Consider the following 23,876-nt stretch of genomic DNA (forward strand, 5'->3'; position numbering starts at 1 on the left):
CCTTCAATAACTCCATCCATCTCCTTTGCCTCATATTTAACTCCTTCTGAGTGAAAATGTACTTGAGGCTTTTGTGGTCGGTATAAATTTGGCATGTGGCCCCATACAAGTAGTGTCTCCACTTCTTTAAAGTAAAGACTACAGGCGCCAATTCTAAGTCATGCGTAGGGTAATTCTATTCGTGCTGCTTCAATTGCCGTGATGCGTACGCTACCATCCTTTGATTCTGCATTAGCACGCAACCCAACCCTTGATGGGATGCATCACAATAGACTTCAAAACCTTCATTCCCATCAGGTAAAGTTAAGATAGGTGCGGATGTTAACCTTTGCTTCAACTCCTGAAAACTCTGTTCACACCTATCCGTCCAACTAAATTCAACCTTCTTTCGGGTTAAATTATGAAGCGGTCCAGCAATTCTCGAAAACCCTTCTATAAAACGACGGTAGTATCCCGCTAATCCAATAAAATTTCGTACTTCCCTCATAGTGGTAGGGCGCTCCCAACTCAACACTGCCTTCACCTTATCGGGATCCACATAGATGCCTTCGGCCGACACAATATGTCCGAGAAAACCCACTTAATTCAACCAGAATTCACACTTGTCGAACTTAGCATATAGCTGATGCTGCCTTAGAGTTTGGAGCACTCTCTTCAAATGCCTCACGTGCTCTTCTTGGCTCCTAGAATAGATCAGGATGTCATCTATGAATACAATGACAAAACGATCCAAGTACGGACGAAACACCCTATTCATCAAATCCATAAAAGCTGCTGGGGCATTGGTGAGTCCGAACGACATCACTAGGAATTCATAATGTCCGTACCTCGTCCTAAAGACAGTTTTAGGAATGTCCGACTCTCGAATCCTTAACTGATGGTATCCAGACCTCAAGTCGATCTTGGAAAATACCTTGGCACCTTGGAGTTGGTCAAATAGATCATCTATCCTTGGCAACGGATAGCGATTAAGGATGGTTACCTTATTAAGTTGTCGGTAGTCGATGCACAGTCTTAGACTACCATCATTCTTCTTCATAAACAAAACTGGAGCTCCCCACGGTGATATGCTTGGTCTAATAAACCCCTTATCTACCAAATCTTGCAATTGGACCTTTAGCTCCGCTGGAGCCATCCGATACGGCGGTAGAGAAATAGGTACGGTACCCGGAATTAATTCAATGGGAAAGTCGACTTCCTTTTCCGGAGGCAATCCTGGTAACTCCTCAGGAAACACATCCGGAAAATCCCGCACAACGGGCATGTCTTCCAACCTGACCCCACTTACTCGGGTATCTATCACATGAGCCAAATACCCTTGGCAACCCTTATTCAGTAGCTTCTTGGCGGTAAGGGTAGATATCAACCTCGGCAAGGGCCTTCCAACTTCCCCACGGAATACCACTTCTGGCAACCCTGGCCTCCTGAATGTAACTTCCTTGCTAAAGCAATCTACAGATGCATGGTTCCTTGACAACCAATCCATGCCCAAAATTACATCAAGTCCGGATAGATCCAACAGGATGAAGTCCACTTCCATCACTTGATCTTCGATGTAGAAGAAACATTCCTTGATCAACTGGCTAGGCCACAAGGATTCTCCTGTAGGAGTGGTTATTTCTAACAGACATTCTAAAGGAGTAGGGGTCATACCGACCCGAACGATAAATTCTCTTGAGATAAACGAATGTGTTGCTCCCGGGTCTGTAAGCACACGTGCGTCATTACCAAAAATATTCAAAGTACCTGTGACAACGTCAGGCGTAGTCCTGGCTTCCTGCTGCGTCATAGCAAACACCCGACCTTGACCTATCTGTTAGGGTTTCCTTCCTCTACCTCGACTTGATCCTGCAGACGGTTGGGCTGATCCCGAAGAAGCTCCTACTGCCTGACTCTCCTGGGAACTCTGACCCTGAAATACACCAGTATGCTGTGCTCGTCGACTTGCCCCTAGCACACTGCCACTACCATAAGGGCACTGCCTCCTTATGTGGCCTGGCTGCCCACACTGAAAACATAAACCATCCATCTGACACGGTCCAGAATGCTTCCTCCTACAAATTGGACAAATCCGCGGACAACCAAAGTGTGACTGCTGATACGAGCTCGTATCCCCACTGATCGAATGGCGAGCTGACTGGGGCATACGATAACTGCCTCTCCTCTGAAATCTGCCTCGTGAGCTCGGTCCACCACTACCCGATGAGCCTGAGCTATGGCTATTCTTGGACGCTCCCTGGCTAGGTGCTCCACTATATGAACCTTCGAATGATCTGCACCTCGGGGGTTTGCGCATCTCCACCTGTCTTTCTAGCTCCAACGCTGCATCCCTGACGGACTGATAGGTGGGATGTACTGATCCAGCAATGTTAAGGGCGATGTTTTCATTCAAACCATCTATGAACCTCACCTTCTTCGCATGATCGTCGGGAATCATGTGCATGCAGAATTCGGATAGTTCTCGAAATCTTCTTTCGTACTCGGACACTGTCATGTTCCCCTGTCGCAGTTCCTCGAACTCTCTCCTTCTTGCCTCACGGTAGGCAGGAGGACAATACTCAGTAGAGAAGGCAACCTTAAACTGATCCCACATATGCCTTCTGCAAGTCTTTTCTACTTGCCACCACTTCCGGGCGTCTCCTTCTAGCAAGAAACCAGAGATTCTCACTATATCCTCGTCGGGGCACTGCATCCCCTCTTCCAGGATTTTCTCCATGTTGGATAGCCAATTTATGGTTGCAGCTGGGCCTTGGCTACCATCGAAGTTCACGGCTCCCAAACGTCGAGCCTGATCCACGGATCTATTACTATAGCTTGAACCTCCTAAGGCTCTAGTTAGTTGAGAGACAAGTTCCCTAAGGCTCGATCGACTCCCGAAACTCTCAGCTGAGTGTTCTATGTGCGTCCCGCCTATGCATCGTAGCAGATTTTGAGGAAACAAACAAGAGTTTAGAAACAAAGACACTTAAGCACGATTACAAAAGGAAGAGATTTACGGATGGGCTGTACAGCAATGCACAGTCCCTTAGGATTACAAGAACCTATGCTTTGATACCAACTATCAACACCCATCCAGAATTCCTCCCCGAAACTTTAGACAAGCCCTGATCCTAGGGAAATACCACCGAACCATCCAACGAAAAATCCGGCAGCACCTACCCTAAGGGTAGGACTTACCAAAAATTACCTGCACTGAAAACACACTTCTATATTCATCCCCTTATTCCTTCCACAAAACTAGAAATTGATACCACAAATTTATAGCACTTCACAACAATAACAGCAGCCCAGTGCATAAATAAAACATAAGTGTCCCAATAGTATACAGAGCTTCATGAAGTGCTAATCAACAGAAAATACAGCAAGATGAAAGAAATAATACAACTGAAATGAACGAGTACAAAAGTACTTCTCGAAACACGATAGCGGCGGAGAATTGGTTCGTCCCGGAAGAACGTTTACCACCCCTTGCACCTAAGGGAACAGAACTTAAAAACGTGAGATGCTAATCATCTCAATGAGTGACCTTAGCTACTGAACACTTTTAATAGTAATAATAATAATATAACAAATAAGGGAATTGAATTAATACCAACAGTAAATAGGTAAATAAACAATAACAGTTGGAAATAATGACTCCGTTAGAAATGTTCCCTTTTTAAAACATTTTCACAAAATCCGATATTCGTATTTCCCGAAAACCAAGGGATCAAACCATTTGATAAACAATAAACAAATAAATACCCCAATATATAATTAAAATGTAATAAATCATAATAAATAACTTTTGAACACCTTTGGGGTTTGAAACTTTATCTAAAAATTTACACTTGACGCACCACACCATATATCGGTGATGCCCTCCGATACCCAGCGTCCTGAGCACCGACTGGCGGGGAGATTAAAGAAAGAAACTTGTAAACGGCACTTCGGTGTCCCGACAGTACCGCTGCTGAAACCGTCATCCCGGCCAAGGAGGGGGGCGGCTGTGGCCAATATCAAACTTGCCTACCCACGGTCCAATGGCAACCACGGGAGACATAATACTTGCGCGCTAACCATATACATACACCAGAACACCAATACTGTATGAATGCGTCTAAAATAATTATTAAATCAACCGTACCGTTCTTTCCAAAATTACCGTGGAAAATATACCAATTTTCACATTTACCATCCCACATATTTTCATTTAACAACCCGGTACGAAACATCGATAACAGTAAAATAATAATTTTTCTCGTACCACGAGGTTCAACAATTAAAATACCGTGGGCATAATTATAAAATCAAACCACCAATTTAAACAAATATTTTTTCTCAAAATATTTAAACCAATTATGCCCGAAAAATAATATTTAAAACCACGCACAATTTATTACTGAAACTACCTTGCTCATGCATAATAATTAAAATTAAATCACAATAAAATAATAATCAAATCGTACCACATGAGCATAATTCAAATACCAATTAAACACCAATTAAACATAATTAATTGCCCAAAATATTTTTAAAGGTGGGTCATTCACCTTAAACGCATATATCAGTTAAGATCCTCCGCAGGATCAACTCCACTACTCGTACGCGCACCTAAAACATCCACAGTATACCAACCAAATATATTAATATTTTAATCGGGTAACTCCCAAATGGGTACCCGGGGAGCGAACACAAACGACAACTAAAAGTTACAAGTTATATATCGAATCGAAGCTTGAGTGATGAGGATCGCGGATTCGGTCTTACTTCCCGGAGATCGTACCCGAGGTGGCCGAAATCTCGCCGGAAAGCTTTCGGGATTCGACTCCTCAATTCTCCCAAATCGTTGCGAATTGAAGGAAAAGGACGCCGGATTTGGATTCAGGAGGTCGGAATTCGTGGACAGGGACCGGCGGTGCAACTGGGTACTTGCCGGATCAGTGACTTCCGGTGAGCCGCCGCGGTCACCGGCAATCGTCGCCGGCGGCGGCGCGTGCGGTAGCCGTTGGCTGAGATTTTTGGCGGTTTTGTAGATCGAGGGGAGAGGATTCCAACGGGACAGGCGGTGAGGCAAACGGAGGCCGGACGGCTGAGAGATCGAGGTTTGAAGATTTTCGGCGCCTCGTTGGAAAATGCTCCGATCCCGACGCGTCGGAGGTCGGTGGCCGTGAAATTTGGTGGGTAGGCCGAAATTGCCACGGGTGAGGGACCAATCAGGCGCGTGTGGCTTGAAAATGGCCGGAAACTTGGCAAACGATGGTGGCGGGAAAAATTGCCGCCGAGCTTCGCCACCTCGATTCGGGAGCGTCCGGCGACCGTCGGTCGTGAAATTTCAGGGTTTGGCCGGAAATGGGAAGGCGCTCCCGTCTGGCCGGTGCGTGTAGCAAGAGTCGTCCGGAAAATTGGACGATTCCGGCGGCCGATCGATTTTCTCTCTCTCTTTCTCTCTCCTCTCTCTCTTTCTCTCTCCTCCCCGGCGTTTTTGCCAAATAAAAGCCACCGTGGGTGACACTGTTCATCCACATGGACCAATCAGGTGATGACACGTGGCATTATTGTGCACTTAAGCCAGATATAATAAAATATTACGGTATCCAGCGAACTTCAAACATCCATAACTTTTTAACCAGATGTCCAATTTAAGTGTGCCGCTAGTCTATGAACTCGTATCGACGAGTACTTTACAACCATACAAGAGTCAAAACAAAACTACACAACAACAAAAAGTCAACTCCCAGCACCTTTTGGACAGTTTGCACCTCGACTTGTTCTGCCCATAACTTTCAAACCGTAACTCCGTTTTCGACGTGCTACTAGTCTACGAACTCGGGGCATCATGCACTTCGCCACGGTACCCTGGTCAACTAGAAATTCCAACTGGGACAAAAAGTCAACTTTTGTCCCACTCTGTCAACGGTCAATCTCGGTCAACGTGCACGTATTCCGGTGTGATTTGGGACGGGGTGTTACAGAATAAAGAATCTACTAGCTGTTTTTTATGGGATTTATAAGTAATAAATGTTTGTGTCAAATAAATATTAGTAAAATTAGAATGTCTTACTAATGCCTTGGACTGCAAGCATACCAAACTTGTGGTCCAACCTCTCACAGAAATTCAAATATAAATCAAATTGAAGGACTAGCATTGATCTTTAATTAATTGCAAAAGGAAAATTTTATTAAGTCGAAAAATACCCACGGCAAGTCACACAAATGCACGAACAGATGGCAACGTGGAGCATTTTCACCGTTTCACGTGTTCCATGACATACACATTATTGAGACTGGGACATAACAAACAAATGCTAGCTACACCTCCATAGTCCAAATGCCCCACAGCCATACAACTAATTAGACTTTGATTGTTTTTTTGTTTTTTTTGTTTTTTACTGGTGAGGTTCGAACCCAGCTCATAGACTGAGATGTTGGTGCCTCTTACCACTAGGGGCTACCACACGGCCTCAATTAGACTTTGATTGTTAAACGTGAATTTTCTTGCTTACTTTTGTTAGTTTCCCTAATTCAACGACAATGTATATATAGATCGATTTTTTCTTTTCTTTTTTTGGAGTGTTCGATTTGGTGTTAAGTTGATCCTTGAGGATGCATGGCTAAAGTGCGAGAGCAATTGGAAAACAAAAACATAAGTTTAAATTAGTATATAATATGAAGCATGCTAGATAAAGAATCTGCTAGTGGTTTATGAAGAGATTTTTTACATGTCAAGACTCGTTCAAGATCCCTCATTGGAACCCTAGACAAGCCCTGATCCTAGAAAAATCCTACCAGAGCCTCCAATGAAAAATCCGGCAGAACCTCCCTTAAGGGTTGGACTTACCACAAATTTTCTGCATTGAAAACACACTTCTACATACACCACCTTATTTCTCCCACCTTACTATAATTTAATTCTACAAATTTGCAGCACTTCAAATGAATAACAGGGAATCAATGCATAATCAATTAAATAATACATCCAACATAGTATATAGAGCATTAATAAAGTTCTAAGTATGATAATTAATACAACAGAGTAGAAAGAAAATTTCATAATAAGAAATGAAGAAAAGAAGACTTCTCGAATTTCCAAGAACGATCAAATTGTCGAGCTCGTCCTGATCGAACAATGTCTACCACCTGAGCCTAAGGGAACAAAATTTTAAAATATGAGATGCTAATCATCTCAGTGAGCGACCCAGTCTACTAACTACTAATAATTAAGTAATTTAATAATAAGTAAATAAATAAATAATAATTAAATAAATAAATACATAAATGGTTTAGTAATAATAGTTGAAAATAATTTTTCTCTCAAAACCCTCACAGTCACCCAGTTGAAAATGTTCCCTTTTTAAAACGTTTTCACAAAATCCGATATTTTATGCCCCAAGATTTAGAAAATAATTAATCAAATAATTTACAAATAAAATACAGCAAATTAGTAATCCACAATCAGAATGGAAATAATAATAATAGAAATGAAAATAAACTTTTATAACAATTACTAAAAGATTAATAACATATCATAAACAAATAATACAAAATATCAATGAAACTCATATTAAGACAATTCAAGAATTAATTAAATAATTAAAATAAATCAATTCATTGAACAATTAAGTAAATGAATAATTAAATCAAAATAAACACCCATTTAAGATAAATGGTAAGAATAAAATAAAATGCAAGAAAATATAATATATTAGAATTGATTTCAAAATACCAAAATAATTTGAATAATAAATTCGTAAAAACATTTTCATAAAATGTGTAAACTCTTAAATTTAAATAAATAAATAATAAAACACTGTTAATTATATTTTTATTAAAATAAGATTTTAAAATATTTCATAGTTGAAATCATGTTGTAAAAACCATTTGATACACACACTATATACCAATGGGGCCAACGGTACCCAGCGTCTCGAGCACTGCTAAACATGAGGTTAAAGAGAGAAACCGACATACGGACGCATGGAATTCCATTGCGCCACTGCAAACAGGCATCCTGGCCATGGCGAGGGGTGGCTACGGCCGATATCAACTTGGCGACCCTCGGTCCGATGGCAACCACAGGACAACCATAAATCACTTGCGCGCTACTCACACCCACTTGCGTGCTAATCATATCCATGTGCTTTCTAATCATATCCATGTGCACACTAATCATATCCACATATACAGAACACCAGTACGTGTGTGGTGCATCTAAAAACTCGTAAATCATAAAATCAATATTTGTATAAAATACCATCGGATTTATTTTATCCATTTAAGCCCATAATTTTTTCACATTCCTTTTTAAAACCATCATCATAAATCTATCGCATAAATTCCATCAATTTCAAATTTATCCATTTAAATATAACAATTTTCAACACCATGAAAACCTGATCCATAAATAATCAAATGTATAAATACAGATTTTGAACTCAATACTTTTATACAATTATTTTTCTCAAAATCTTAAAATCAATTTATATCAAAATCACATCAATTTCATATTTGCTTAAATCCACATAAGTACATTTATTATACGCAATAAATTCCATAATATAAATTTAATAATAATCGATCATAATTTAAATTCATAACTTCTTTAAAACCAAATATATGAATTCCGTGCAATATATGCTTAAATCAATAAACTTTTGGCATCATAAATTCAAAAATAAATTTAATAACAATTTAAAACATAATTTATTTAAAAACCCAAAATATAATTTTTGATGCAATATATGCACTAAGTCAACATAAATCATCATCATAAGCTAAATTAAAATTTCTTAAATATTAAACATATATAGCACATTTTTCATAAATTCAATTAGCACCATATATATATATATATATAAATTTTTTTTCACAATCCCAAAATATAGTTCGGTGATATTACATAATTAATTAATCATAATTTGACATTATAAATTTTAAATATCAATTCCTCTCAATATCAAACACATTGATTTTTATCCTCCACAGGATCAAATCCACTACCCATACGTGCACTTAAAATATCAACATTACATAAAATAAAATATATTAATATTTTAATAGAATAATTCACAAACGGATATCCGGGAACCGAACACAAACGACAACCAAAATTTACGAATGACATACCGAATCAAAGCTTACAAAGCAAGGATTACGGATCTAGTCTTACTTTTTGGAGATCGGACCCGTGGTGGTCGAAATCTCGTCAGAAAGTTCTCGGATTTTAGACCCTTGATTCTCACAATCCGTTAAGAATTGGGCAAAGTGGACACCGGATTTGGATTCAGAAAGTCGGAATTAATGTGAGAAGATGGGCAGTGCAACTGGAAACTCATCAGAAATCGGTTTCCCAATGAGTCGCCATGGTCACCGGAAACCGTTATTGCCGGTAGTGCATCCGGTGGCCATTGACCGTGATTTTTGGAGGAAATGTAGATCAGAGGATGGATGAACCGATGGACCGGCGGTGAGGCAAACAAAGGCCGGATCGGAGAGAAATCTAGGTGGGAAGTTTTCGACGCCGCTGCCGAAAAATACCTCGATCTGGGCACTTCGGTGGTCCAGTGGCTGTGAGATTTGGTGGGCTAGCCGGAAATGGAAGGGCCAAGGTGGTGGTCGGGCGCATGTATGGGTGAAAGGGGCGGAGGATGGTGAACGGAGAATGGCCGTGGGTGGTGGCTTCTCTCTCTCTCCCTCCCTGCTCTCTCTCTCTCTTGTCACACGGCTCACACATGGGTTTGAGCCAATAAGAAGCCATCCCGTCGGTGCCACTGTGCACTCATGGGATAGGCTGAGGGCTTGACATGTGGCGCACATTTTTCACAACAACATCATTTAAATAAAATAGTATAAAATAATACTGTATAAACTTTGCAAGTCCATAACTTTTTAACTCGGTGTCCAAATTACGCGTGTCGCTAGTCTATAAACTTGTATCAACGAGTACTTTACAATCATATAAGAGTCAAATCGAAATTCTACATAAATAAAAAATCAAATTTGGCACCCTTGGACAACTTGGACCGCAACTTGCCTTATGCATAACTTTCAAATGGTAGTTTTGATTTCGATGTGCTACTAGTTTATGAACTCGGGACGGTACGTACTTTGAAATGGTGTTGCTATCAACGTAAAATTCTATCCAAAACAAAAAGTCAAAATTTTAACCCTCTTGATCAACGGTAAACCTCAATCAACGTGCAAAATTTTTGACGTACTTTAGGACGGAGTGTTACATTACATATTTTTTAGTTTTTTGGTATTTGGAATAAAAGTATATGTTATAATAAGATTAGAGGTTTCCAAAACAATAAAGTAGATATATGGCCTACTCCAATCCCCAGCAACCTTTTTTAACTTTGAGACATTCCAAAGTGTACCATCTCAAATATTTTATTTTATCTAAAAAAAAAAATGCTGGGCAAATGATTTTTATTTTATTTTTTTTAATAAGCTTTTGAAAGTCTTAATAAAGAAAAATGATACTTATCATCGTTGATGAATATCGTCCACTTATCATCACTGGAATCTATGTTCATGTGTAGGTTACTTACTAACTAACTGTCCATTTAAAGCTCTTTTATTCTATTTCTCTCAGTCATCGCGTAGGCTGGTAGTCAGCTTTGAAGCTCCAAAAGTTCATCACGTTCCCATATGCACCTAAATAATCTCCATAAGAACACTCAACAACCCTTCTGAAACTTCGACACAAGCACCAAAAAAACAGCCATGGAAGATCCCCAAAACAAAACTCCACACATAGCCATTGTCCCAACTCCAGGAATGGGCCATCTAATCCCACTTGCTGAGTTAGCTAAACAACTCGTCCTCCATTGCAAATTTTCCATCACCTTCGTAGTTCCCAATGACGGATCATCCATGGAACCCCATAAGAAACTACTTCAATCCTTACCAAAAACCATATCCTCCATCTTTCTTCCGCATGTGAGCTTCGACGATCTCCCTGACAACGCTTCGATTGAGGCAAGAATCGTACTCAGCTTGATCCGTTCTCTTAATTCTCTTCGAGACTCATTGAAAGTACTAAACGAGTCGACTCGTTTAGTCGCCCTGGTCGTCGATCTCTTGGCATGGATGCTCTAGCATTGGCTAAAGATTTCGACATTCTTCCCTATATCTTCTTTCCTTCATCGATGATGGCTTTGTCATCGGTTTTCTATCTTCCAAAACTTGATGAAACTTATTGTTGTGAGTACAGGGATATCCCTGAACCGGTTAAGTTACCCGGGTGTGTTCCTATTCATGGAAAGGATCTCATGGATCCGTTTCAGGATAGGAAAAACGAGGTCTATAAAATGTTTCTTCATCTGGCAAAGTTGTATAATAACGCTGCTGGGATTTTGGTCAATAGTTTTGCGGATTTGGAACCAGGCGCTTTCAAGGCCTCGAAAGAAGGAATTTAAGGAAACCCACCGGTCTACTCTGTTGGACCTCTGATTTTGGTCAGTTTAGAAGCCGATGGGAGATCCGAGTCCGAATGTTCGAGGTGGCTGGATAAGCAGCCAGAAGGGTCTGTGTTGTTTGTTTCATTTGGGAGTGGTGGAACTCTTTCTCATGAGCAATTGAACGAGTTGGCTTTAGGATTGGAGATGAGTGGTCAGAGATTCCCTTGGGTGGTTCGGAGGCCAAAGAAAGCTGCAAATGGAAATTACTTTGATGCCTAGAGAGTCGAAAACGACGACGTTTCTAGTTTTCTACTTGACGGGTTTTTGGAAAGGACAAAGGAAGTGGGATTGGTTGTCCCTTCTTGGGCTCCACAGGTTCAGGTCTTAGCCACGGTTCCACTGGTGGGTTTGTTTCCCACTGTGGTTGGAATTCGTGCTGGAGAGCATTGTTCATGGTGTGCCTTTGATTGCTTGGTCACTTTATGCTGAGCAAAAAATGAATGCTGTCTTATTGGCCGATGATTTGAAAGTTGCTCTGAGGGTCATAGTCAATGATAAAGGTCTGGTTGGGTGCCAAGAAATTGCTGAGTATGCGAAGGCACTGATTGACGGAGAAGAAGGAAAATTGCTTAGGGACAGGATGGAAAGTTTCAAGGAAGCAGCTTCAATGGCTTTGAGCAAAGATGGGTCTTCTACAAAATCACTTGCCGAGGTTGCTTGGATTTAGGATACCCACAAAAACTAATCCCCCATATTTGGTTTCTATGCATGTTTTACTTCTTCCTTAATTTCTCTGTTTTTTAGTCTCTGAAATCCACCTACTAGCCACCTCATATGCCAGGCTTGATTTGCTAATAAAACACCAGAAATTTGATGTACATTGTTGTTGTTGTTTTTTGGGTTAAAACATGTACTTTGTTGTCAAATGCTATTATTATATTTATGCCATAATTTGGTTGGTATATAATTTTGCTTTCTAGGCTTTGCAGCCAAAGATGGTGGCACCAATCTTCACCAAAATGGGAGTGGAGGAGGAGAGAAAAGGGCAAAAAAAAAAAAAAAAAAAAGGCGGTACCAAAAAATTATTATCTGGAGAAAAGTTAACAGAGAGAGAACAACTTTTTGTAATAAATCCACCTTTCTTTTTAAGTTTAGTTTTGTTTAGAAGCAACTATTTTTGTTTTTTTTTTTTTAATGAATAAAGCAACTCTGCTTTCTTTTTTTCTTTTTTTTTTTTTTTTTGGCTGAAATTAACGCAACTTTGCTTTCATTCATTCATATGGACAAACGTGCATATATTCCCAACTAAGTATGGACTATGGAGGAGCATTTATTCCAAAAAAAAAGAAAAAAAAAGTATGGAGGGTCATTAGCTGAAAGTGTGAACAATGAAGGCTTTGGTCCCACTTTTTTTATTTTGTTTTTTGGGTAATCTACTTTGGTCTTCTTTGAAGCTTCACATTCAGCTTTTTGAACCACTCAAACTCGAGGAAAAGAGCACGAAAGTGTTAGACCAAAGGGTGCGAAGCACCACTCAATGCTGACTACAACAACCACGATGTTTTTTTTTTTTTTAAAGATTTAAGTAAAATAGTGAATTCAATTGAAATTTATCATCCATTTTTACTTATTGCATTTTTATATTTGCTTTTCAAAGCTAATTTAGGAATTACAAGGTGAACGTATGCAAAAGTTCATTTATTTTATTGTTTCAATTATATTATAGTATATTTTGGAGAAACAAAATATATATATATATATATGTTATAAAAAAAATTTTACCTTACGGACGGTCTGTATCTAGATATATCCAAAATCGATACTTTTTAGATGAAAATATCGGTTTTGTTGTACACTATACATATCAAAGCTAATATTTTCATTTAAAAAATATCAGTTCAATTTTAAATGGAATCCACATACAGACCATTTGCAATGTAAAATTCTCCTATATTATATTATAGTTTTGACAGAGACAGCCTTTGGCATGACAATTGGTGTCAAGATTCTAGTGCTAAAAAACAATTCCTCATCCCCCAATTTATTGCATCTTAAAAAGAAATTATAGTATAATATATCTTTGGTTTATATAAAAATGAGATTATGATGTAGTCATTATAATTTTTTTCTTTTTTTTTTGTTAGTTAAATTTGTCCCCTCAAATATTGTTCATTTTGAATATTATTTCACAAACTTTGAAAATTCTCATATTAGCCACTAGATTTAATTAGTGCCCAGGAAAAAATAAAATAATAATAATAATAATAATAAGAATGATTGAAAGACAATATGAGGCATTCGAATCAAATGTGTTTGGTATGGTCTAAGGCTATCACTGTAATTTCACCCTTGGGAGTTGGGACGCCATGTCATCCACAGTGTGCCGTTGACTACAGACTTCCAAAAACCCTGAAAAGGAGGTTTAAGCCAAGCTTGTCAGACCGACCTCCGGCGATGAGGGTTTTGTGCTCCGGCATGGATAACTCTTTGGTGGCGTTGGAGAAAATGCAGAACCTGCTCGTCGTGGAACTAATTCGGTCGGACATTAGCCACCGGTTCGACATCACCCTCTTTTCGCCAGAGCCGGGCGTCTTCTTCCTCCGTCACCCGCACTCGCAAATCTAGGGTTCTTAAACTAAGCCCCTTCCTCTTTAATTTTGCTTTCGATTTCTTGTTTCCAAATGCATTTTCTAATAATTTTGGTGTGCAAATGTTGTGATTTCTCAATTTCCGAATTCCATTTGATTTAGGTAATTGAAAGTAGCACATCATCAAGGTCGTTTGGGTTCTGGAGGATGGAACTTTGTCATTGTTGGAGGAGCTTGTAGAAGGTACTAATTGTGTGATCTAATTAATTGCATGTTTAATGACTTTGTTAATTGTTCTTGGGGGCTGTAAAATTGTTAATTCCTTTTTTGATTGGGCAAATTGAATAGTTTGCTGTTTGCCTTCGAAAATTAGATTCTATATACAGTAGAAGTTTATGATATGTATAGCCTTTTGTTATGAGGGTTTTGATTAATGAAATTCTTATTCATAAAATAAAAAAAAAAGTATAAGTTTTATTTTATTTTATTGTATTTCTGTTTATCTATTATAATTTTTGAACTCTAGCTTGAAAGGTGATGCCTATTATTACTTGAATTTTTGACTTTTTGAATCTTTTTCTGTAAATTACTTTCACAACAATTTTGATGGAACATATATTTAGTGACTCCAATTATAATGTTTTGCTCATTATTGTTCTCTGATGCGAAAATTCCTTGCATTAAATGGAAGCTGTGAAAAATCTTCAAATGGGCTTAATTTCTAGATATCCAATTTGGAATTGGCTTTATCCGGCTCAAAAATGGTGTGCTTAAAAGCTGCTAATCTTTTTATATATGCATGTATAAATACACATGCACACACACTCTCTCTTTTCCAACTCAGTGCACATAGTTCTTACAGTGTCTTTGATGTGTCTTTGTTAATCTCTTCATATAAACTTTAGCTCTTTGCCTTTCCAATAGTTTCATCACCCTATTATCTGTGCGATATACTCTACGGATTACCATTATGTATTTGAGAATGAAATATTATGTATTTGAGAATGAAATATTACAAACTTTTTATCTGAATCCAAGTGTGACGTCAAAAATCAACAATTTGATCTTTGAGCAAAACTATAAACAATAATTGACAATTTCCATGTTTTTTCAACTTTATTTATGCCTGAACAATCATCTATAGGCTGCTTCTTGTTCAGATGGCCACATTGAAGTCTACAAGCTCCTAGATCCCTTGGAACTAAAGAATTGGAAACTTCAGGTTATTATTTTGTCTAATTCAATCTCTTATGCATCTCAACTTGTTGAACTTTTTGAGGATCCTACATTTAATACAAGTTTGAAAGAATCATATTCAAATTCTTGTTTTCCTTCCTTTCACTCGGGGGAGAGATGGCTGAGTGGACGAAAGCGTCAGATTGCTAATCTGTTGTACAAGTTTTTTGCACCGACGGTTCTTGCAAATCTTTGGTCTTTCCAATACTGAAGAAATTTTATAAGTGGAAAATTAAGATTAATCCTAATTCTCTTTGGATGTAATGGAATCAAAGAGATTTTCTTGGCTGTGAAGATTTTTTTTTAATATATATTTATTTTGGTACTTGTTAAGTCCATTTGATGTTTGGTAAAGAAGAAGGGGAAAAAATCACTCCGTTATATTAGGTGCATCTTGCCCGTGTACCAAAATAATGAAAAACAATTTTTATTGAGATACAGTGGCAAGCATTTGGCACTTATTCATTTTTTCCTTTTAATTTTTGTATTCTTTGCCAGGGATGCTCTTTCTTTTTGTTTTGATTAATCCAGGATACTCTTTCTTATATGCTCAATTGAATGCTCTTTTTCTGTCTCTCTTATTTAATATAATAAACTTTGAAGCCTCATAGTTTTTCTGTCCATCAGATGTGATGCACCATGCATATAAACAAAAAAAAAAAAAAGCTATTATTATTGGAAAATAATGGCAAACATTGGGCACATATTCTCCTTTTTTTTTTTTTTTTCTGGGATACTTTTTGTTATATACTCAAGTTATCAACTTTGATGCCCCAAAGTTCTTCAATCTCATCTGCACCTAGTGGTCCTTAAGAAAACTCAAGTCGCTTCTGAAAGTTCAACAGCCAAAACGGCCATGGAAGACACCCAAAAGAAACCACCGCACGTAGCAATTGTCCCAACTCCAGGAATGGGCCATCTTATCCCACTTGCTGAGTTAGCCAAGCAACTTGTCCTCCACTACAAATTTTTTGTCACCTTCATAGTTCCCAGTGATGGATCACTCATGGAACCCCATAAGAAACTCCTTCAAGCCTTGCCTGAAACTGTATCCTCCATCTTTCTTCCCCATATAAGTTTCAATGACCTTCCTGAGGACACTGAGATGGAGGCACGGATCATACTCAGCTTGATCCGTTCTCTTCCTGCTCTACGAGAGTCGCTGACGGTCCTAAATGATTCGACTCGGTTAGTTGCCCTTGTTGTCGATCTCTTAGGTGTAGAGGCCCTAGGTTTGGCTAAAGATTTTGATGTTCTTCCCTACATTTTCTTTCCTTCATCAATGATGGTTTTGTCATCGATCTTTTATCTTCCAGTGCTCGATGAAACTACCTCTTGTGAGTATAGGGATTTGCCTGAGCCAATCAAGTTGCCTGGGTGTGTGCCTATCCAGGGTAGTGATCTTGTAGATGCACTTCAAGATAGGAAGAAGGAGGCATATAAATTGATTATTCACAATACAAAGGCATATAATATGGCTGCTGGGATCATGGTTAATAGTTTTGTGGATTTAGAACCAGGTGCTTTCAAGGCTTTGGAAGAAGGAGTTCAAGGCAATCCACCTGTTTTCCCTGTTGGACCTCTCATACGTACCGATTCAGAGGTTGACGGGTCTGAGTGCTTGAGCTGGTTGGATAGGCAGCCAGAAGGATCAGTCTTGTTTATTTCTTTTGGTAGTGGAGGAACTCTCTCGCAGGAGCAGTTGGACGAGTTGGCTTTAGGATTGGAAATGAGCGGGCAGAGATTTCTATGGGTAGTTCGGAGCCCAAAGAAAGCTGCAAATGCAAATTACTTTGATGTCCAGAGCATGAATGACGACCCCTTTGATTTTCTACCGAAAGGGTTCTTGGAAAGGACCAAGGAGGTGGGAGTGGTGGTGCAGTCTTGGGCTCCTCAGGTCCGAGTACTGAACCATGGCTCGACCGGTGGGTTTATTTCTCACTGTGGTTGGAATTCTGTGCTGGAGAGTATTGTTCATGGCGTGCCTTTGATTGCTTGGCCACTTTATGCAGAGCAAAAGATGAATGCCGTGTTGTTGGCGGATGATCTGAAGGTTGCTTTGAGGGTGAAATTGAATGATAAAGGCCTGGTTGGGAGCGAAGATGTTGCAGAGTATGCAAAGGGATTGATTGAGGGAGAAGAAGGGAAAATGCTCAGGAATAGGATGAAAGATCTCAAGGAAGCAGCTTCAGTGGCTTTGACCAAAGAAGGGTCTTCTACAAAATCACTTGCAGAGGTCGTTCAGATTTGGAATACCCACAAAAATTAACCCATTCTTTCTCTCATTGTTATTCTCTGAATCCACTACTACTACCACCACCTTGTCATGCTTTGCAACCAAAACCCATTAAATTACAATGTATTTGTTGTTAAATGCCATTGATGTATACAATACATGAACACCAGTCACCATTGTTTGGTTGATATATAATTTACGCTATTAGTTTTTGGTGTTTAGCAATCCTAGATGTTTTGCATGTTGTCCTACAAAGAGCAAACTATAAAAACTGGAGAAATCCTAGTATAATTTGTCCGAAATCTATTTAGTATTTTGTTTTATTTTATTTCTATGCAATATGTATCGTTAATTTTGTAAAATTGATAAAGATAAAATTGTATTATGAGATTAAAATGACCAAAAAAAAAAAAAAAGGCTTATTTAAAGTTATGCCTCTAAACTTTGTACCATTGCAATTTACCTCTTGAATTTTGCATTTGTCATCTATATCGCCTAAATTTTACAGAAATATGTGACTATGTTCTTAAACTTTGCAGAAATTCACACTTATTCTCTCATAGGAATGTAGTTGCAAAGTTTTTAATAGTTTAAGGGATATTTATATAACAAATACAAAGTTTTTTTATTTTTATTTTTATTTTTATAATGAAAAATACAAAGTTTAAAAGGCAAATGGCAAATCCTTACAATGTTCAATCGGTTCAAAATAATAATAATAATAATAATCCAGAAGGAATTTTAATTTAAATTTTTTTCGGTAATTTAAATAAAATTTAATTTTAAACTCACCAATGTAATGACTGAAAGGTGAATGGTGGGTTGGGACCCACAAAGACTGCAATGTCATCGAGTGTGCCCGTCGTACGAAGTCAAAACCTTAAACCCTAGAGAAGAGGCTTTAAGCTAAGCTCGTGCCTCCTCCTCCGGCGACGAGTCGAGTTTTTGGTGCAATCCACAGACATGGACAGGTCTTTGGTGGCGCTGGATAAAGGCACAACCTGCTCCTCCTGGAACTACTCCGGCCAGAGATTAGCCACCGGTTCCGTCGACGGTACTCTCTCCGTTTTCGATTCGCTGGACCCTGCATCTTCCTCCTCCTTCACCCGCACTCACAAATCTAGGGTTCGTAATCACCCCCCTCTTCCTCTTCTATGCTTCTCCAATATTGCGTTCAGTTTCTTGTTTCCAATAACATTTTCGAATAAAATCTGAATATTGTGCCCTCTTTTTTTTTTCTATTTTTTTAATTTGTTAATTGAATTTGTTTTAGGTACATGAAAGTAGCATCATTAAGGTGGTTTGGGTTCCTCCAGAGTATGGTGATGCTGTGGCATGTGTTTGTGAGGATGGAACTTTGTCATTGTGGGAGGAGCTTGTAGAAGGTACTCGAGTCATTGTTGTGATTCACTCTCACGTTTCAAGACTCTGCATTGGGGTTCTAAAATTTGTAACTTTTTTTTTGGTTTGGATGGGGACTTTTTTTTTTTTTTTTTTTTTTTTTTTTTTTTTGGGGTTTGGATGGGGCAAATTAAGTTGTTTACTTTTCAAATTAGATTCTATATATACTGTAAAAAGTTGTTTTTTTTTTTTTTTTTTTTTTTTTTTTTTTTTGTTAAGAACATTTTGATGGAAAATATACAATGGGATTCATTTATTATCTTCTGCTAATTATTGTTCTCAGATGCAAAACCCCTTACATGGAAGCTGTGCAAAATCTTTAGAAGCAATTCTGTTCAAGTTCTAGATATCGAATTTGGATTGACTTTATCTGGCTTAAAAATGGTGAGCTTTAAGGTGCTTTAGGATCTTCTATATTATGTATCTTAGTAATTTGTCAAGGGCCAAGATTATTTGCAAAATGTTCTCTGACATATATTTTGTGTTAGATGTATATATATATATATATATATTTGTACATCGTACTTACTGCATATATTTATTACACTGGCTGCTTTAATGCGGTGTCTTTTTTGATCTCTTCCTAGACAATTAGCTTGTTGCCTCCAATTGTTTGATTGCCCCAATATTTGTATGATGTACGCTTTGGTTTTCATTTGAAACTAAAAATTACAAACTTTTTATCTGATCTAAGTGTCACCTGCTACCCTTGAAATGTGAGCTTCGAGCAAAACTTTAAACCATAGTTGAGAATTTCCATGTTTTTTCAACTGTATTTATGTCCGAGCAATCAATTATAGGTTGCTGCTTATTCGGATGGCCATGTCAAAGTCTACGAGGTCCTAGATCCCTTGGAACTAAAGAATTGGCAACTTCAGGTGATTACTGCATCTAATTCAATTTCTTATGCATCTCAACTTGTAATTTTTTTTTTGAATCAATATGATTTATATGATCAATTGTAGTTTACTTAAATTTCAGTTTCATTTCTTGCAAATTTTTGGTCTTTTGGATACTTAAGAAATCTAATAAGTGGGAAATTGAGATTTATCCTGATCCGATGTTCTACATATATTATTCAAATTTTACATAAAATATAGAATTTTAATTTATTCTGGATGTCCTTGAAAATAAATTTAATGAAATTCATCTTCCAAGATATGGTGAATATGCTGACTCAGATTCCAGGCTGCACCACTTATACAGGCTCTGGATGATGCTTTCTGGCCCTGTCAATGATCTATATTATCATAAATATGCTCTGTCTATTTTCGCTTGTATAAGTTAGCTAAGAATTTAAAACTATTATAGACCTCTTTTAATTTTAAAATTTTTTTTTTCTTATCATTATCATCTTCTCCATCATCCATTTTGAGCAGGCTGAGTTTCAGAATGTTAGTGACTCGGTATCCACATTAGGGAAAGCAATGTGTTCATCTGCATCTATATCTTGGAACCCACTAAGAGGTGAAGGCCATGAATCAAGTTTTGTTTTGGGTTTCAATTCGAATCTGGCACAACTTAATTCATCCAAGGTATGTTAAAGAGTGGGTAATCTTTCTTGTTCTGTTTTATGTAGAGTTGCTGGCCACCAAAATGTTTAGGGCATGGCCTTGTTTGTGTGTGTCTGTGTTCTATCACTCTCTTCCCCTTTCTGTTTTTAACCACAATAATTAGTGTATTTTTACTTTGAATATCTGGGGGCCTACCTGCTCGGTATGACATATTATGTCCATAATGGTAGCAATGATAAAATGCTGCCCTTTTGTAGCGATGATAATAGTTGTATGTCCCACATCTGTAGATAAGCTAACATCTGTGAAATGTAAGCATCTTGAAAGATCTGTTTCCAAGAGTTACAAGTTTGAAAAATGAATAAATAAGCTAAGAAATTGTGAAATGTTTATGTGAATTATCTGTATGTAAAAGGTACACATTTCAGTTAATTTCATAATTGTCTCTACAGGTATGGGAATTTGATCAGGCTCATCAAAGGTGGCTTCCAGTTGCAGAATTGGCTTTGCCTGATGACAAGGGTGATGCAGTCTATGCTGTTGCATGGGCACCAAATATTGGAAGGTAGAAACAGACTAATTCATAACCACTGATCTGATGAGCAACTATGATGAGTGGGAATCTGAACTTTGTTTTGTTTCTGGTATATTATGTTCACCATGTACATTTGTTGAGGCTGCATGTGCTTGATGATGAATCTTTTTTACTGATTAAAGGAATCATAGATATTTTGTTTGCATTCAGGCCCTATGAGATAATAGCTGTTGCTACCTACAAAGGAATTACAATATGGCATCTTGGTTTGAAACCTGATCCTGATGGAAGGCTCTCCACAGAGAAAGTTGCATTGCTTTCTGGTCATGAAGGCGAGGTATTGCCAACCACAATATAGTTTTATAAATCTGAAAAGTGTAACAGATCCATAAAGAAACATTTTTTATAAGATTGTCCAATGAGTGCATTCATTTTGTTTTGATATTTCAAGGAAGGGTCGTCGCTTATTTCATATCATGTCTTCACTTTTTATGATCAGGTATGGCAGATGGAATGGGACATGAGTGGAATGACATTGGCAACCACCGGAAAGGATGGAGTGGTGAGGTTGTGGCAGTCTAACTTGAATGGTGCTTGGCATGAACAGGCTGCATTTGAAGCTACCACTTAACCCCTTGCACTAAGGTAACAGAATTTCAATTGGGCCTATTTTAGCCCACTTGTTTGTAGAAATACCAGTTTTGAAGCACTGGAGGGGCAAGTTGAACTCTCAAATTGAACACTTATATGTTGAAGTAGTTCATAGTTGTATATTCATATTGGAATCTTTTTGGTGGATTCTCAATGTTTTATGATTCTTTTCATGCTTTGTTACATAAGGTGGTAAAGCCAATTGATATGCTTTGTTACATGGGCCACCATTAGGTGGTCACAGTCATCCGCGTGCATGGATTTATCAGAAAAAGAAAAAGGAAAAAAAAGGGTCCGCGTGCCTGGTCAAAAAAACTACCGCTTAAGAATCTAATGAACTTTTCCCACTGAATTGTTTGGAAGGGAAAGTATGAAAGTTAAAACAAACCTCTATATAGTTTTCCAAAATTTGGTTATAGAATAATGCTTCGCAGGGTTTCTATTTGTCTTTGTTCTTTTTATCTTAATATATTAACCTTTCATCTTCCTTGTTTCTTGTATCGTTCTCTTTTTCCTTCTTTCCATGAAATACGAAACAAAAGTTACGAGTTGTGTTCTGCTCTCACCCCAGATATGTAAGAAAAACCTGAAAGCCCAAAATTTGATCAAATACGCCCAAAAAATTATGATCCAAAGTCAACCGCAGCCCGATATGATCTGAATTTGAGCTCAGTTGGGTTTGAGTTTTAGATTTTTAATATAAATTTGATCTGAAGCCTGATCCATTAGGCTATTTATTATGCCAATTCAGAGTCCTATTGGAAATCCAAACCTAACTAGCCAGTTCGAAGTCCTATCGGAAATCCAAACCTGACTAAGCTAATCTGATATAATTTTATAATTTTTTTATTTATTTATATTTTTGCCAATATGATATAAATATTTATTATACGTTAAATAGTATTTGTTATAAGATATGATAATTCGTTAAGAGTAATTATTGATTAATCGTATTTATTAATCAAATATTTAGTATCCAATGATTTTGCATTGTTCATTGATTTATATTTTCCATAAATTTAAGGCATTTATTAATATATCAACTATTAATAAAACAACTATATAATTTGATGTAAAACATTTAGTAAATAAATTTGGTACTTATTTAATTGTCCATTTGTTAAGCTATTTTTTATATTATTATTATAAAAATATTTTAAACGAAAAAATATTTTTACATCAAATTTTTTAAAACTATAAAAAAATAAAAATTAAATTTTAAATTCTAAATTTCAGCTTAAGCTTTAATTCTGAAGTTCAAACCCAAAGCCCAACTCGAATTCAAATGGTTGGATAGTGGATCTTAAACTTGGCATATTGGCCTGGTCCAGCCCGATTTGTATTCTCTTTCCAGTTGGGAAACCCAAAAGCTGATCCCAAACCTGAATCCGAATTTTGAGGTTGGGACCGAACTGAGCAGTCCGAAATTTAACTCCACCCGATATGTCCTCTTCTATTTACCCACTTCATTGTTTATTGATAGACCAATAGCATGTGTTTATATTTTACATATCCTTTTCTGTTTGCCCACTTCAATGTTGAATAGTGAATATATTGATAGTACCAATAGCATGTGTTTATATTGTATAAATTTGGTTTATCAAAAACGGTGACGACGAAGTTCTTTATGGCTGGATGGTTATGCTCACAAATGAACATGGTTCTTTTTACTCTGATAATTATGCCAAAACTCTTTCCAAATCGTTTCGAAATCTTCCACTCCTTACCAGTAAGATTTTTAAAAAGTACTCCTCTTTCTTATTTATTGCATTTTTGCACAAATTCCATTAGCATTTACAATTCGTCTTAATCAATAGTTAAAATTGACAATAATGTAAATCTCATCCACAAATTAATTTTAGTTGTCTAAAGAGTTAAAAATATCCTAAGAATATTCACGGGTGTTGAATGATGCCAAAGACCTAATCCATATCTTGCTTGATCTACAGATAAACTTATTAGGAACACGCAACATTCTGGTATAGCATCCACTCAAATCTCTTTTAAAATGGATAAATATTTGTTTTTTTTTTTTTTTTGGCTTTGAAAAAAAAAAAAAGATGTTTCCTGGTAGTATCATAGGTGTAAAGCCGTAGTTCTGCATCATACGGTATTGTAGTATAGAACCATCCAAAATAATAACGGAACTTATCAAGACTCGAACCTCAACTTTCAAATTCGCTTTCTTCCGCTAAATTACCATCTTTTGTGATAAAATGGACAAATATTGTATTGAAGAAAAATAATGACTTATATTATATGAAATGACTTTTACAAAACCTTTATATACAAATAACATCCTTACATATTGCTATGGCCACTTAGGACATA

At 37.4% G+C, this 23,876-nt stretch overlaps 2 protein-coding genes and 1 pseudogene across 5 annotated transcripts; all 3 read left to right on the top strand.

Annotated features, from left to right (window-relative positions):
* The first annotated feature begins 10,400 nt into the window (after nucleotides 1–10,400).
* Nucleotides 10,401–12,259, top strand: LOC107429974 (hydroquinone glucosyltransferase-like; annotated as a pseudogene).
* Nucleotides 12,260–13,649: 1,390 nt separating this feature from the next.
* LOC107429999 (hydroquinone glucosyltransferase-like) lies at nucleotides 13,650–17,513 on the top strand. 4 transcript variants are annotated; one of them, XM_060818624.1, is made up of 4 exons: nucleotides 13,653–14,010; nucleotides 14,135–14,215; nucleotides 15,117–16,396; nucleotides 16,556–17,513. In XM_060818624.1, the coding sequence occupies exons 3-4, from the start codon at nucleotides 16,065–16,067 to the stop codon at nucleotides 17,475–17,477; spliced, it is 1,254 nt and encodes a 417-aa protein (XP_060674607.1). In that variant the 5' UTR covers nucleotides 13,653–14,010; nucleotides 14,135–14,215; nucleotides 15,117–16,064; the 3' UTR covers nucleotides 17,478–17,513. The 4 variants fall into 4 exon arrangements, with proteins under 4 accessions (XP_060674606.1, XP_060674605.1, XP_060674607.1 ...); XM_060818623.1 differs by having other exon boundaries at nucleotides 13,650–14,010; nucleotides 15,133–17,513; XM_060818622.1 differs by having other exon boundaries at nucleotides 13,651–14,010; nucleotides 15,117–17,513.
* Nucleotides 17,514–18,288: 775 nt separating this feature from the next.
* On the top strand, nucleotides 18,289–21,733 carry LOC107429998 (protein SEH1). Its single transcript, XM_025078721.3, has 8 exons — nucleotides 18,289–18,569; nucleotides 18,718–18,829; nucleotides 19,129–19,229; nucleotides 19,646–19,723; nucleotides 20,225–20,380; nucleotides 20,812–20,924; nucleotides 21,105–21,231; nucleotides 21,394–21,733. Exons 1-8 carry the CDS (start codon nucleotides 18,408–18,410, stop codon nucleotides 21,523–21,525), a joined length of 981 nt encoding a protein of 326 aa, XP_024934489.3. The 5' UTR covers nucleotides 18,289–18,407; the 3' UTR covers nucleotides 21,526–21,733.
* The last annotated feature ends 2,143 nt before the right edge of the window (nucleotides 21,734–23,876 follow it).

This window comes from Ziziphus jujuba, chromosome 6 (assembly GCF_031755915.1).
Source record: "Ziziphus jujuba cultivar Dongzao chromosome 6, ASM3175591v1".
Lineage (NCBI taxonomy): Eukaryota > Viridiplantae > Streptophyta > Magnoliopsida > Rosales > Rhamnaceae > Ziziphus > Ziziphus jujuba.